Below are 13,602 nucleotides of genomic sequence, written 5' to 3' on the forward strand. Positions count from 1 at the left end.
CTAATATGGTGATTTCAATATTCAATGCACTCCACAAATATTATTTCAGATTTCTTTTACGACATATACAACTTCCAGACATGAATCAAAGCAAAACAGAGGCAACGTGGCTTTCTGGATGGAGATGGACACTGGCCTGGGAACTAGGAAATCAGCATTTAGTTCCTGGCTCGAGCCTAGACTCTCAGGTAAGACATTCAGTAAGACAGAAATTACAACACTGGCCTCCTAGGAAAACCTTGAAATCTACTGAAAAAAAGAGCAATGAATCTGAGTCAGGGCTTATTATTAAAAATTAAATATGAACTACATAACACTTTCTCTAATCGCTTTAGAGATAGCATAATAATTAACTTTATTAAGCATGACTGCTGCTAATGTTGCATACAAATAATTGAATGAAATGTGATAAACTGAATGTATATGAAGAATTCCACAAGAGTGGAAGTTACATACTTTCCCTTCTTTGAACCCAATTCATGAAGAAGTGAGAAGTGTGCAATAAGTGCGTGTACCCGCAGAAATCTCAGAAAGAAAACTGGTCCCACAGGAAGCGTTACTCCATAGAGAATTTTGGTGATACCAGGATTTCATTTCCAAAGTCTTCAGTGATACTTAAGCAAATAATTAGGTATTTATCAAGATAGGGAGAATGCTTTCCTGAAAAGAGGTCTGAATTTCATTAATGACTGAAGGTCATGAGAACTGCATACGAAAGTGTATTAGTAAGTCACACAAGCATAAATATGCACAGCAAAAGTGAAACCAAAGTATTTTTCTTATTAAATAATATAAAATAATGCAATGATCACCAACAGAGGAAAAAACCCACAAAGATATTTTTTGCAGTTTATTTTCAATTATAATTTTTGGATAACCAAGCAGCTCTGTATGGAGAAAGCACAGAAAAGTCATTCTGGCACTTTTGGATAGTACATTTTTTTTTTTTTTTTTTTAAAACCTTTCTAGACACATTCAGTCCACTTGCTCGGTCTATAGTCCATTTTATATGAGCATGATTAGCTCATATGATTCCAGAGGAAACTAACAATATATACAGTCAATGAAACTATCTTCTTGGCTACTCTGGGCCCTTTAAAATGTCTTCTAAGTCTATCCTGGCTAAACAGAATCCACAATATACATGATAGCTACAGAATACACTGTATTGAAATGAGAAATGCTCAGCACAAAATGGGACTCTTGGCATGCAGCTTAAAATAAAAGGTAGAAGTTCAGAAGTTTATAAAATCCCAAATGGGGTCAATTAAAAGGAGTTAGCAAAAGAAGGGACTGTTCATTGTTACTGTAAAAAAGGCACTTTGAGTAAATGGGACCAGAATTGGAGGAATCTTAGTCGACACAAAGTTCAGTTTGGTTTCATAAAAAGGCTTCAATGCTAAGGGATGCTACTCAAGTTTCCTGCAGTTTTACATTAAAATAAATTGCTGAGTAGTTTATAATAAAGGACATAAAATGTTTACAACCAACTTGTAAAATTAAGAAAAGCATAGTATAAGCAAAATATTACTAAAAGCAGCAATGCATAGCCTTTCATTGAGATAATGCACAATTTTGGACACCATGTGTCAATCTCTTATTTTTAAGATACTTTCAGTAGCATTATCAACATAAAATTGGCCTACAAAACAAAAGCTTCACCAGCTCCCGTTCATAAGGAGATTGAGGTCATAAACCAACCAAAACAATTTGTCAGTATTTTCAACATCCTGGATGACCAATATCAAGTATATGGAATAACAATCACACTCTTTGTTCAGCTATCTCACTGGAGGCAGCTGTTAAATCAGAGGAATTATTTTAATTCTTTTCTAACATTTACACAGTAATGCATTTAAGTTCTTTCAAATGTTGCTCACCACAGTTTGTTTTTCTCTTTTCTCTCCACAACAAAAAAAAGGAAAAAAAAAAAATCAAGCACTTCCACAGAAAGAATATTTGGCAATTTTATACTCCACTGAATGGTGGATTTTCACAATAGCTCACTTTAGATTGAAAGTCATTAGTGGTCTTTCCTCTCGTTTCTGCCAAGGACTCTTCTTATCTTCACCTTGGTCATCTTCCTCATCCTCCTCATCCTCCTCATCCTCTTGAACTGATGTTCTGTGTTCAGGACTAGTTAATGGCTCTGGTTTGGTATCCACAGTTCTTGTTTCCTCCTGCAGGCTGGGCAGCTGCACACCGCTTCTCTTACTAGTGCCTTCTAGCAGGCATCGTAGAGCATTGTCCTCAGGGCTACAAACTGCTGTTCCACACTCGCTGCCACTTTGGTCCATATCATCCAAGTACACAAGCTGTGTGTAAGCTGTGCTATCCGAAACCTTCCGCTCTCTCTGCTGGTGCTCTTGCGCTGGTGGGTGACTCTGTGGCGCAGACAGATGATCTCCTCTTCCCTTTCGGGCGGATTTTGGTTCATTCATGTCAACACCAGAGTCCAAACTGGCATCGTTACTCCCATTCCTACCAGCTCTTTGGAGATCGATGTATGAATGTCTAACGTGAGCATTCGAACGTCCATCTAGAGAAACAAACCATGCTCGAGGATGAGGCAATGGCTTTCCACCTCCTAATTCCATCAAAGCCTTTTCTGTAAGGAGCTGTACTTCACTATTCATTTGAGCCAGGGATGCATCATTAAGCGAGGCAGGAATGGAAATAGATTCAGACATGGAAGCATTCTGTTGACTCCACTCAGCTGCACCTGCATCTTGCAAATGTTGCTGAGATATTGCTTGGGATGCTAACTGTTGGGGTTGCAGCTGTTGTGGGGGGTGTGGAAAAAGCCGTGCATGAGGGTTAGGAAGCTCAGCCTGAAGTCTTTCTATATCAATCTGCTGGTCAGCTGGGACAACCAGTGGCTGGCTAACAAAAGGGTGTTCTCCTGGCAATTTCATGTAATGACCTGGGATGACCAATGCAGGCAAAACTTTTCTGTAAACACTGTCATTGACTTGGTCAACAGAATTGCAGCAGATTAACTGACCTGGTCGAGGGAAAGATGTAGGTCTTTCAAGGTGATCAACTGAACGAGACATCATACAATCAGTAGGTCTGCAGTCCAGCAGCTCTTTTTCAGGGGCTGAAGGTGTGGGGTATATTTGTTCCTGAATATTGTATTTACTTCCAGTAGCAATATGGTTCATAGATACTTGAATTTCTCTCTCTTGCTTTTCAAATAAAGGCTGAGACAGCATAGCATTGTAACTTCTCCTATACTCATCTTTGACAGGGGACTCATAGCCTTCAGCTGTTTCTGTAGATTTTCTCGTTTTTAAAGGAAAACTATCTGCTGATTTGTGGTAGTCTTTTCTTAGAGACCCGCTGGGAGTCAGGTCATCCAAGGAAATTCTGCTCTTGTCCTTCTCCTTGTCAGAGAGCAGTTCCTCTCGGGAGCTAAACTCCTGGGAAGTACTGAATGAGTGTTTGAGCATAGGTGTATGCATATCTGCTTCTCCACTGGGTGATACCATCTCCATGTGGACAGCACTAATTAATTCCTTTGCACCTGAGTTTTCAGTGTGTCCATTGCTAGCAACGGACAAGCCACCAGGAAATTCTGACTCGCGACGTGAAAATATTAAATTTATATGGGACATCGAGGTTGCCTGATCCTTCTTAGAACTGTCCAGGGCTGTTGAAAGTTGCAGTTTCTTATGATGCTGACGCGGTCTTAAACATTTTCTTCTATAAAAGCCGGCAACAAAAGAAGTTACACGTTTATGACTGTTGTACACAGAAACAAGAGCAGCAAGTGTGTCTTAATGGGAGATTTTTAAGCAGTGATTAGTATTAGGGGAACTGAGCTTTTATTACATAACTTAACAATTAAAAGCTTATCGCAGCAGCAAAGATAAAATTAAAGAATTACTAATGTCAATTGGGACATATCTCAAGCACCAATTATAAATTGGAGCAAATGTCTGGAGGAAGCAAATACAAAATCACTCATTAATATACACTTGCTGCTAAAAGCTTAACATTCATTTTAATGTAAGACTAATAGAAAATCACTTGCAAATGCTTATCGGGTACAATGACAGAGATCTTGGACCTATGCCCATGTTTGATAGGAGGTTTTAGAACATCTTACAAGGAAAACACAGGTACAGGTGTGTGTGGTTTACTCAACTAACATCCTACCAAAGGCAGGAATTGTGTATGTTGCATGTAACCAGGAACATATGAAATCTGATCTCACTGTTTCTTTCAAGTGCTTTCTTGCTTTTTATTTTTTCCTCTGAAGCAAAAATGTTTCAATACAAAATTTAATTTCATGAGCACAAAAAAGCTGATATTTCCAACATGAACTAAGTAACCAGGATGGTGAATCTTACCTGCAATAATACAAAAGCAGACACAGCAAGACTAGAAGTATGAGAGCCATCCCTCCTAAAATTGCCAAAAGAAACATTGTGTGATAGCTGGTAATGTCGTGTGTTACAACGGGACCTGGAAGGCCAGAAAAGAGAATTTAGACCTGTAACAACCTGCAAACAGGAAGAGGAACAACACTTAAACAAAGAGAGGGACATCTTCCCTTGTTATCAGGGTGCTAAGTGAGCAACGCAGCCGCTCGTAGCCCTGGTGCCTATTAAGCAGACCATCTCTGGAGAAGGGAGCAAGTTGTGGACAAAGCATGTGCTGGTTTTCATGACTGCACGTCCAAATAGGTCATTCTGTGGAAAAGCAGTTAGTTTCAATGGGAGCATGCATCAGTGAATGCTGCCTTCCAGGTCCTGATGCTGACACAATGCATCAAAGCTCTCATCACTGGAGAAAAGCCATCACAGCATCTTCCAGCACTGTAACGCATGTAGCAGCACTGTGGCCAACAACTTCCCTTTAACAACATTTGTGGTGTTTTGCTTTAAACAGTACATACAGTGCAGTACAGGATTCATTGGAAGATGTGTTGGTGCTCTGAAGTCTAGATCAAGCCAAGCCAAGCAGATCTTCAGTAGCTTTAAAAAACAGTCCACTAGTGAAACAGTGTTGTAACTCCATGTTTCAATAATGCTTAGTAACTGTTCTAACATACAAAGGAATGCACACACGTGGACAGCATCTGTTCACAATTATGCATGTGTGAACCTGTTGGTTTGTAATATCATTATCATGATTTTGAAATAAAAGTCCAAATTTTTATCTGCAGGCAAGGAGGTACAGCACCAGCTGACAGAGTAACATGCATGTACTGTGAAGGACAGCAAACTTGGCCAACATTAAGGTTCTAGATCATGAGGTTTGTAAAACCTCATCTGTGGTTCTTGAGTGGTCTGTAGAGCCACTGCTAGGAATACAAAGCTCATTTTTGTCTGCTTTTTTAGGTAAGAAATAAAATAGATTCAATGTGGAGATAAAAGAAGCAAAAATACATTAGCCTCATTAAAAATAACATCAAGTATATTGCATTTGGGAGATCTAAATATTTACACAATTTGGTCCACCACTACTTTTACATAATTGATTGATACTGTTGCTTGAGGATGTTAAGCAAAAAGAAGAAGAAATAAATCACTTGATTTTTTCATGAAAACATTGTTCCCATTGCAATAAAGTTTTATGAACCCAGATCTAGCCCTCACAAAGAAGGGAAGATAAAATACAAGTAGAAATTCTGCCATACAAGTCAAACTGCAAGGACAAATAAACCTTTTCCTGTTAGAGTTACAGGCCTTCTAACCTTAGAGTTACGGGCACAATTTCATGACTAGTGTAACTTCCTTGCAGTCTGGGACAGAGCTGTACTGGGAAATGTTTGGCTCAGAGCAGTTGCTTTTTCTTAAAGTACAATTATTTTGTAAAATTCCATTAAATACAATATGATAGCTTATTCAGATCTGAACCTGCCTCTAAACTCTGTTCAGCAATGAATCAGCTAAATATTCGAGCCATTTCATTTAATATAACCTCAAATAAAAAGCTTGCATATCTTGAAACAACTTCATGGCATATACAAGCAGACTTTAAAAACATAAGGTTTTAAAGAGTTTGTTTTGTTGGTTAAATACAGTTTATTTAGCTTGCATGGCCAAGGCAAGAATGTTTTAATTTCTACTGTATTTGGTTCTCATCCAGAAAACATAATAAAGAAAATCTGTAAGAGGAGGAATTTTTTGTTTGATTGATTGGCTCTTTCATACCCAGAGGTATCTCTGATTATTGGTGGCTGAAGAACTATTGCTAAGAAACCTGAAGCAGCCACAGACAGAAAAAAGGAAGAGCAAGCTGCAACATTAATCTCCACAGGCACAGAAGTACATATAAAACCTGTATCAAAGTGATTTTCTAGTTATGCCAAGAGGCTTGCAGATGGCAACCAATCAGCTCATCTACTAATGCCACTCCGCTAATACACTTCCTAGAACTTCCATGGTAAGTTATTCATGGTGTAAATTAATCAGTCACCAAGATGATGCAAAGCATAAGTCAGGACAAAATGGTCATCTTCAGCATAAATTAAAAAAAAAAAGTTACAGTCTATCAATCCATTAGTAAACATCTAACCCAGGATGATGTTGGTTGTATGTGAATCCATGTCTTTGAGAGTTTCTGTACAGAAACTTCACAGCACATATTTTTCTACCTGCTGAAACACCAATACATTGATGTTATAAACCCCCTCATTTTCTAGCAATGGCTCTACCAGGCAGTGGTGACATAAATGCATCAAAGCAGGAACACTTCAAAAAGTTTCCCATTGAAATGGCTGAGATTTTGAGCACAAGGGTTGCCCCCCATAATCCCAAAAGATTTTAGCCCTTTACTTTCAGATTTCTGTTTTCTAATAATCCATTATTGATCAAGCTGTGGCATCTCAGATGAGGTCATTCTGAAAAATATAAACATTATATATGAATAAATAATTACTCAGTGCTGTGAATATCAATAAAATTCAATCCCATCTTACCTGGGATAGTAGGTGACATAGCTGCAACCCAGTAGCCCAGCTGAGGTGCAATGTAAGTCCAAGTCAACTGATTTCCTTCTTGTTGTACAAGGCCCAAACTACTCTTCAGCCATGTCCCTGTAAATGTAAAGGTTGTAGGAAGGTGTTACAGATATGTACACCTTCTTCTGCAAACAAATGGAAAAGCAAGCAGTAACAAAACCTATCAATGTGCTGTATGGCTTGTGTGCATTGCTATGAAGTGGGAGATCATTCGTGCCTTTTTGTCACTGGCATTTGAAAGCTCATGCAAGCAGTCAGCCCCATGGCCTTCTCAGAAGCCTCAGACACAAAAAACATTTAAGATTAAATAAAACTAATAAATCTTCAGAAAGGGTTAGAAGAAAATAATTATTGTTCTCTTAGATTCTCCTTTTTTTCAAATAAGGATATTCCTGAAGCTGACTATATGTAGACAGCCCACTTTAACACTGTGTTTCAAGAGACACCCCATCTCCCAGACCATGTGTGAGTTCTGCACACCACCTTTCTATCAGTTCTGGCTGTCAACTTCCAGGAGACTGAAGAAAATACTGCCTCAAAATGTTGGTTTTCCTAAACAGAAAACAAGCTTATGAACATTACTACTAATAAATGTACAATTAAGTTGCACCATCACTTTGATTCAGCAACATTAGTCATTCAGGATGTGTATACGTCCAGCAATACTCTTTGGTAATGAATGATGAGTCTTTTAAAACATGTTTCTCAAGGAAAATGTAGTAGATTTTTTAGAATTATCAAACGTTCATTTCAAAATAAATAAGATTGACTATTTTAAAGCAATGAGTTTAAGTTCACATAGCCACATCGTTGAGAGCTGTTATCTATTTACCAGAAGATAAATTTTGTTGCAAGAATTAGGCTATGAAAAACCTTTACAGCTGAACCAGCTGTATGCCTTTTTGTAATTCATCAACACCCCAGATTCTGGGGCTGTAGAAGAAAAAATTCACCTGAGTTTCTGATATATTAAATGTCCAGTATGGCTTGTAGACTGCTCCCATATTTATCCTCTTTGAAAGAAACACAGAATTGCTGGCCTGGACACTGCAAGTAGTTGCTGGGAAGACGCCCCTGGCACCAAGCAGCATTTCCTGAAGTTGCAGTCCTGGCTTGGCATCTCCAGTGGGTGCTGTAACAGGGGGCATTAACTCACTAAGGAGGTTCTTCACACACTTTGGTGGCCACTACCAGTACGGCTGATCTGTGTACAGAGAATGGAGAAACCCCTCTGCATGTCTGCAGTGCAGCTCTGTATTTCTGTGCAAAGCAGGGACAGAATGCTGCATTTCCCTTACTCAGCTTCAAATTCTCACTGTAAAGGCAAGCTGCACCTTGTACTTGTGATTCCCTTTTCTTTAAATAGCTTCCTGCATGTAATTCCCAAAATGGTGCTTTTCATCAGACGTCACTCAGGACCAAGCACGAGCATTTGTGGGTAACAGTCATCTGAACACTTAGCAGGGAGTCTAGAACGCACAGAAGAGATGCTGTTGTTTTGCTTTTTTAATACCACTGAGATCCTGATGATTTCCTCTGTGTTCCTTAGATTATCCATCTGTGCAAACCTTGTACATGTAAGTGGCTTTTCTGAGTATTTCCTCTCTACTACTGATTTTTGCTATGTAGGTACACTCTTAAAGTCCACCATCTTTGGCTAGTAATAAATCCATCTGAATATAGTGAAGGGTTTAGAAAAATACACGTTTGAGAGGATTTCTAGATCTAGGTGACTATTATTGCCAGATAGTGACTCTATATTTGCAACTAAACTGAATTTGTGGGCAACTGGGGAAAGGAATTACTGATGTAATTTTCAGGTTTTCAGTTTTTCAAGTATTCTTTCCTGTCTGTGTAGGGTAGCAATAATCTGTTATTTCATAAAGAAAGTCACACAAGACAAGTAATTTTGATTCACAGTACCCAAACAACCAAAATCTGTGTACACAGATTTGAACATATGGCATCCATAACTGTTGTTATGGCCAGCTGATATAGCCATTAGTTTACCTCTTTTAGGGAAACATTAGGAAGAACAGAATTTAATTGTCCACAGTTATGTGTGAAGTTTCTGGAAAAACTAGGAAAACTAGATTAATTTTATCCACTAAGATGACCAATATCCCTTCAGATTTTCTACCCATGTACTTTTGGGGAAGATGCCATACTAATAGCCCTGAACCACGAGATGAAAAATAGCCCATAGGGTCAAAACCTGCTTCTATCTTGTGCCTAAGATGCCACTTGGTAAGAAAACTCCTGTAAGCTTAAACTTTGTCATCATGCACCAACTATTCAAATACACAACTATGTGAAACAAAACTTTAAGACTAAAAGTGATATAAAAGTGATTAAAAAAAAAAAAGAATGGAAGGACCTGGGTGATGAATTTATTGTGCTTCCCATACTTCTCTTACTGTCTCTAAGCCCTTTAAATTCACACAGAAGCATAACACATAAGTATATAAGTTAACAAAGTTCATTATTCCCGTAGTGTATTTTTATAGCTACATCCTTAAGCAAAAGCTATTATTGATTCTCTCACTAGGGGGAACTTGTGTCCAGCGTGCCTTATTCACATTAGACTGCATTCTAATGAACACAATCCTCCTAATGCCTCTTTAAAAGCCTTTTGCTCAGTAATACTCTGCTTGCATAATGCAGCAATCAAGAAACTAACAGAGGCTGCACTCTTATCGCTGTGAGCAGAGCTCAGCTGCCATCCTGCCAAACAGGCAGCAGCTCAGATTGCTCATATTTTAGCAACGAAAGGAATCCCTGTATTTGCAATGGAAGCAAACAATAGAGTCTACTGCACAAGGTCAGTCAGGTTTCATGCTTGTCTTCTGTTCATTTAGGTCACCCATTTTTGCTAATCACTGGAGACACTTGAGGAAATGTATTGGTCTGTATTACACTAGGGAAAAACGTAATTCCCTCTCTCTGCTATGTACAGTTAAGAATTTCAAAAGTGTTACAGATATATCTGATACGGGTCATCTTTAGACAAGAGTAATGAGGCTTTTGTTGACCATAGCCTACACATTAGTATGTGAACATGTGATGACAGCTAGAAAATAATTACTTTTTAAATGGCACCGTCTTATGTTCTTCCATCAGGACAACACCAAGTGTGGGTTCCTGGGAACCACGGGCACACAATCTCATCAGCTGCCTTTTTTAATACTTTCCTGGTCCAACACTTTGGTGATAAACTCACCTCTTACACTTCCACCATCTCTTGCCAATGGTCCACTAATGAAACAGAGCACCCTCCCACATGGTGGGATGAAAAGAATGAAGAACTCCATCCTTCACAACAGCAGCAGCAAAACAGCTTTGTGTGGAAACAGTTGAAACACAAAGTCCTGTATTGTTTCTTGTGTGATCACATAGCTGAAAGCCTACATAGTATTACTGGAGGGAACTGAGGTGCCTTCAGTATTCTGCAAATCCATCAGGGCGTTTCAAGGTCTGTCTTGTATTTCATTCTTTATAGATTCTAATATCCTGGTCGTTTTTCAACTATCATCAAACACCAAGCAGCGTTCTTGTAGCTCCCTACACGCAATGCCTTGCTGTAATGACTAACGTTGGACCTTCCACCGAGCAAAACCCAATCGCATTGTACTTACTGGCTATGCTCCGAGCGTTTCAAGCTGCCTTGAGTAAGCAAGAGTTCATAGCTGTGCAGCCTCAAGAATTAATTCACTATCCTATCCCTGGTTCTTCTTTGCAGAGGGAAGCAAGATGTTTTCCTGTTCTATAAATGAAGCTAACTACCTTCTGTGTCCTCACATACTTGCTTTCGTAAGCAAGGGAGGAGACAGAGGCAGTGAGTAAAGAACTTCCATTTTTCTGTTCTTTCCTACCCACTAACCTATAAATGGAGGAAGGGCAAGCAGCATTCTTTTTTTTTTTTTCTTTTTCCTGTGCAGACAGGATTACAACTGCAAGAGAACTAAGCAGAAGAATTTAGGAGGGAAGAGGAGTCTTACCTCCCTGCATGGTTAAGTGTTATAGTAATTTAATTTGTTATTCTCCAAATATCCTATAACATCTACTTCCTCCCCTTACTCAAGTCAGCGCAATCAACTAGCTTCATTGCTTAAGAAGTTTTATACATGATGTACAATAATTGATAAGTAACAAGAAATACAGGATTATAAATAAAAAGCAGTACAAATAGCTGGATGTAATAGAACTGATCATTTTTGTTCAAGGCTGATTGCGTAGTTCCAAAGAAAACATGTCAATGCATCTTTGGAGCAGAAACAGCAAGTTCAGTATAGTTTGTAAGCACTGCATGATTTGGGCCAATTTGCCATTAATTCTTAAAGAGTGTCTGGTGCTTCACGGAAAACTTCTATATATAGAGACATTCTTGCTTATAGATCATTTTTACATTTCTCTTCCTCTTTTTCCTCTTTTACTGCTCAGTGGAGCCAACATGCTGATCCAGGATTCAAGTCAGGGGAGCTGTCTCCTGGCTCAAACTAATAGCAGGGGGAGAACCAAGAAGTTTCTTAACTCTTTCCTCACCAAAATTATACTTAGCGTTACTGACTTTTTGGAATAAATAGTGCCATTTTACAAATTTCCTCTTAAAAAGTGCATAAAAGAGCTACCCAGCATTCCTTCGTTTATGCAACTTAAAAGCAAGGTAAGCGAACTACTATCATTAACACTGCAAAAATTATACAAATGAGAGTACTTTAAAAGAAATACAAATCAAAAAACAATCAGATAAAGTAAGCTGAGCTCCATCTGGCTGCAAAAATACCCAAATACCAGAAACAAGCTGAAGATTTCAGCAGAGCAGGAGAAATAAATTCTGCTACAGAGAAACATCTTAATACTTTGCAGTGAAGTTGATTCTGATGAACATGCTTATTTATCTTGGGCAGCTTTTAGGACTTGTCAATGGGGGTAAGACGGTGTTATTATGTAAATTTAGGAGCAAAACATTTGCACAAGAAATCTCCATTTCAAAACACATTTTGTGTTAAAAATGCTTTTTTGTAATTAATGTAGTTTACGTCTAAATCAGATTGAAAAATGGCACTTTCAGGAAGTAGCGTCCAGATGGGCAGCTACAGCAGAAAAGCCATCACGGAACAGCTATTCTAGACTATTTCCCTGCACAATCGGGTCACTGCCCGTATGGCCAGTCTGCCCAGAAAAGAGACGTCCTATTGTCTTCAAAGACACTAACTGTTCAGTGTGACAGCTTGCTGGATCCAAGCAGCACGAATGGATCTGCTTTTTGTAGTCTAGATGCACGATGCCTCTGAATAAGACATTACTTCCATATTTTAAAGCTAGATCTTATTATTTTTAAATTAATCTGTAGTGAAATCCAGGGAATTGTGCGCCCTTCTGGCTTCCATGTGTGTGACCGTGCATGCTGACAATCCCGTGCTGCTCCAGCTCAAGCAAATGGCAAACTTCCTACCGGCCTACATGAGGCAGGACCGCACTTCGTGCAGGCAGGGCTGCCACACCAGGCCATCTGCTCTAGAGACACGCATGTGCCTCCTATTAAAGTCAAGAAGAAAGGAGAAAAATCCCCCTCTTGTGTCCTGGCTGCGAGGGGAGTTTGCACGCTGGCATCCCAGACAGAACTGAGCTCTCTGGGAGGAGGTGTAACACTGCTTACTTCAGGTTTAATTTTCCAAGCTGACCATTTCAGAGCCTCCCAGATCATTACTGCTGCAGTGACTTCTGCTGACTTTGATTGTGTATTCTTCCTATCACTGATCAAAACAGTTCTGGTAAATGACTGTCAGAGGAGTGTGCTGTAGCCAGCAGCTTCCCCTAAGGACAGTCATAAAGTCTAAATATTGCTAGTGTTTAAATATATGGTAGCTATGGCTGTTTTTTTTCATAAATTACTTTTACATGTGAGCTTTTGGTAGGAAACTCTTCCACTGATTAAATACTGTTTGCTTTTTATTTTGTTTCTTTAAAATGGCAATAGGATTATCCAGTCCCACTCAAGGAGGGAACCAAAATTGTGCTATTTACAGCATTAATTATTTCCATCCAATAGGTTTGACAAATAAAAGGATTTAATTAGTCAGAGAGCAAATCAAGCATAATCCCATTATATGAATTTATTTTTATTATCTTCCTTGGACAAAAGAGTTTTAGAAAGTAAAGAAAGATACTTTTAACCGTATTACTTAATAACATATATGTTTTAAATAAATATTCCTTAATCAGAAGAGCTTTTCTTTCAGCATGGATCTCTTCTGTGATGTCTACGATGTCTTGTAAAACTGCCCTGAACAGACAGTTTCACAGTTAAATGGAGATATACATGTCAAAAAGAATGAGTCAGGTTATTATCAGTGTGGGACAGCAAAGGATATTCAAAACATACTAACAGTGTTGAAATGGCAATGTTATTATGGAGAGTTAATCAAGGGCAAGTTTGTGAAAATAACTTCCTAAAGCACATTGTGACATACATAAATTGTAACTTTTCATTCTACGAGCTGAAAGCTGCTTACCAGATTTCTTCTTCCAACCCCAAATCACCTCTAATCTGCATCAGCATGGGAAGTTTTACTACAGAAGGATGGGGTTTTTTGTTTTACTTTTGTTCATTTTCTAAAAAGCTAAAA

At 38.6% G+C, this 13,602-nt stretch overlaps 1 protein-coding gene across 4 annotated transcripts in view; it reads right to left on the bottom strand.

Moving 5' to 3' along the window:
* Positions 1 to 837: 837 nt before the first annotated feature.
* The window catches only part of FAM171A1 (family with sequence similarity 171 member A1), a 93,326-nt gene continuing 80,561 nt past the window's right edge, over positions 838 to 13,602 (bottom strand). For 3 of the 4 annotated variants that reach the window (XM_042802120.1, XM_042802119.1, XM_042802122.1), the window contains 3 exons: positions 6,932 to 7,048; positions 4,356 to 4,470; positions 838 to 3,705 (listed from right to left, as the gene is read on the bottom strand). In XM_042802120.1, coding sequence (XP_042658054.1) covers positions 2,004 to 3,705; positions 4,356 to 4,470; positions 6,932 to 7,048 — 1,934 coding nt within the window. In that variant the 3' untranslated portion in view covers positions 838 to 2,003. The remainder of the gene's footprint in view (positions 3,706 to 4,355; positions 4,471 to 6,931; positions 7,049 to 13,602) is intronic. The other variant, XM_042802121.1, reaches the window with a different exon arrangement.

This window comes from Tyto alba, unplaced genomic scaffold (assembly GCF_018691265.1).
Source record: "Tyto alba isolate M040663 unplaced genomic scaffold, T.alba_DEE_v4.0 Super-Scaffold_38, whole genome shotgun sequence".
NCBI lineage: Eukaryota > Metazoa > Chordata > Aves > Strigiformes > Tytonidae > Tyto > Tyto alba.